The sequence below is a fragment of the Cyprinodon variegatus genome, unplaced genomic scaffold (assembly GCF_000732505.1).
Source record: "Cyprinodon variegatus isolate N-32 unplaced genomic scaffold, C_variegatus-1.0 Scaffold504, whole genome shotgun sequence".
Taxonomy (NCBI): domain Eukaryota; kingdom Metazoa; phylum Chordata; class Actinopteri; order Cyprinodontiformes; family Cyprinodontidae; genus Cyprinodon; species Cyprinodon variegatus.
In genome coordinates this window covers 210,671-212,535 of record NW_015150957.1, presented here as the reverse complement: position 1 = coordinate 212,535, position 1,865 = coordinate 210,671, and the positions used below count along the sequence as shown (strand labels likewise).

Below are 1,865 nucleotides of genomic sequence, written 5' to 3'. Positions count from 1 at the left end.
GATTTCCATTAAAAGCTTCTGATTTAAAACGCTGGTTAGTGCCGTATAACTGCTCTCAAACCAAAGGGAGCCTTTTGTTTCTGTGGCTGTGATGTTTGCGGTCAGCAGAGCTAAACCATCATGTTCTGACATCCATGCTGTGGGATTCACAGGCTGTAGATTAAATTAAAGGGACGGAGGTCGGCTGCGGAACCATGTGTCCTCTTTGTAACGCAGAACCACTGCGGTGCGTGATGATGACACGGTCAAGCGCACACCCTAATGGGTCATCATTGTCTCCCAGCCAAGCGTGCAGCCTGCAGGTTTTATGGGGCAGGACTGTAAAATGGAGGCGGGGGGTGGGGTGGCATATGGGGAGGAAGTAGGAGGGAGATCAGTTACTTTGACAAATACGCACAAAGCACCGCGGCTCTTTGATGCGTGGAAATACAGCGGGTCGTAACTACGTTGACTTTTCTCACTTTCTACTTCTTTTTTTTTTTTTTCCCACAGTGCCGGCCCCCATCATAGGCGACGGGGCCAACTCCACCGTGCTGCTGGTGTCGGTGGTGGGCAGCGTGGTCCTCCTCATCATCCTCATCAGTGCTTTTGTCATCAGCCGCAGGTGAGTCCCTTCTGCTTCCTGTCTCTTTTTCCGTCCAGCTGAGGGACGTCTTCCTCAGGGGTCGGAAAAGCAGCTGTCAGGACCCCCCCACCCCCCCGGGCAGCTTGTTCAACCAGCTCACGTCGGATGAGTGATGACTCGCCGCACCGGAGGTGTGATTGACAGCTCCGACAGCTGAAGAGATGCAATCAGCGACCCCCTTGCTCCCTGTCTCCTCCACCTCCCCCCCCTCCTAGCTGTGGTAATCACGGCTGCCGGTTATTTTTTTTTCTCCTGCTGCTTTTCCGGCCGCCGTTTTAAAGAAAGAGGGAAGTGAGAAAAGAAAAAAAGAGGAGCGTGAGGCGAGGCAGCGGGATGAGCGGGGAAAGAAGGAGCCAGAATCCAGAGCGAGATGGAGGAGAGGCATCAGGTGGATCTGCAGTGACCTCATCTCAGGGCGCTAACCAGGCAGAGGGACAAAGCGCCGTCACGCAGATGGGATTACATGCAGATGGGCCGTCTCTCCTCAGGGTGTTAACCACGCTCCCTCTCTCTCTGCTGGTTTATTTAGACAAAAAAAAAAAGAGAAGTTGATGGTTTTCTGCACCTTATGGAGACTAAATCATTGGTTGTGTGTTTTTCCTGTTTTTCTCCATGTGACTCCCTCTCTCTCCGTCCCAGCAGGCGGTTGTCCCAGCCTTGTTTTATATGCATGTGACGGCCGCTGTTGTTTTGCTGCTGCTGCCAGAAAGCGATTGTAGAGAGTGACTGAAATTACCGTTTACCATCAACCGTTGGACACTCATCTCTGCATCAATATGAACGTATCAGGCTGCCTTTAAAAAAAGCTTCTTCTTCTGGATTGATTTAAAAACTCTCAGTTTAGATATAAATATTATTATCAGCTTGTAAAAACGTTCAGGTTCACCTGTTGTTTCGGACGTCTTTACTGTAACTGACTGGTAATTTAAAAATCCCATCTTTAACAGATGAATGAATGAATGTTTTCAATCATTTCAGATTATTTTCTACAAAATCGGATAATTTTTTTTCCCTTGACTTATATGATAAAAAATGACACTACATCACTTTGAAAGACTAGCTTTTATTTCATACCAGTGGTGCCACCAGTAGGGTGGCCACAGCCACACGGCGCAATGCCCTGGCCACCCCACTGGCCATCCCACTGGGCATCCCACTGGCCACCCCACTGGCCACCCCACTGGCCATCCCACTGGGCATCCCACTGGCCACCCCACTGGCCACCCCACTGGCCACCCCA

General features: G+C 50.3%; 1 protein-coding gene across 1 annotated transcript in view; it reads left to right on the top strand.

Annotated features, from left to right (window-relative positions):
- epha4 (EPH receptor A4) overlaps positions 1 to 1,865 on the top strand; it is an 80,338-nt gene that overhangs the window by 62,388 nt on the left and 16,085 nt on the right. Inside the window, 1 exon segment of the mRNA XM_015390559.1 lies at positions 493 to 604. Coding sequence (XP_015246045.1) covers positions 493 to 604 — 112 coding nt within the window.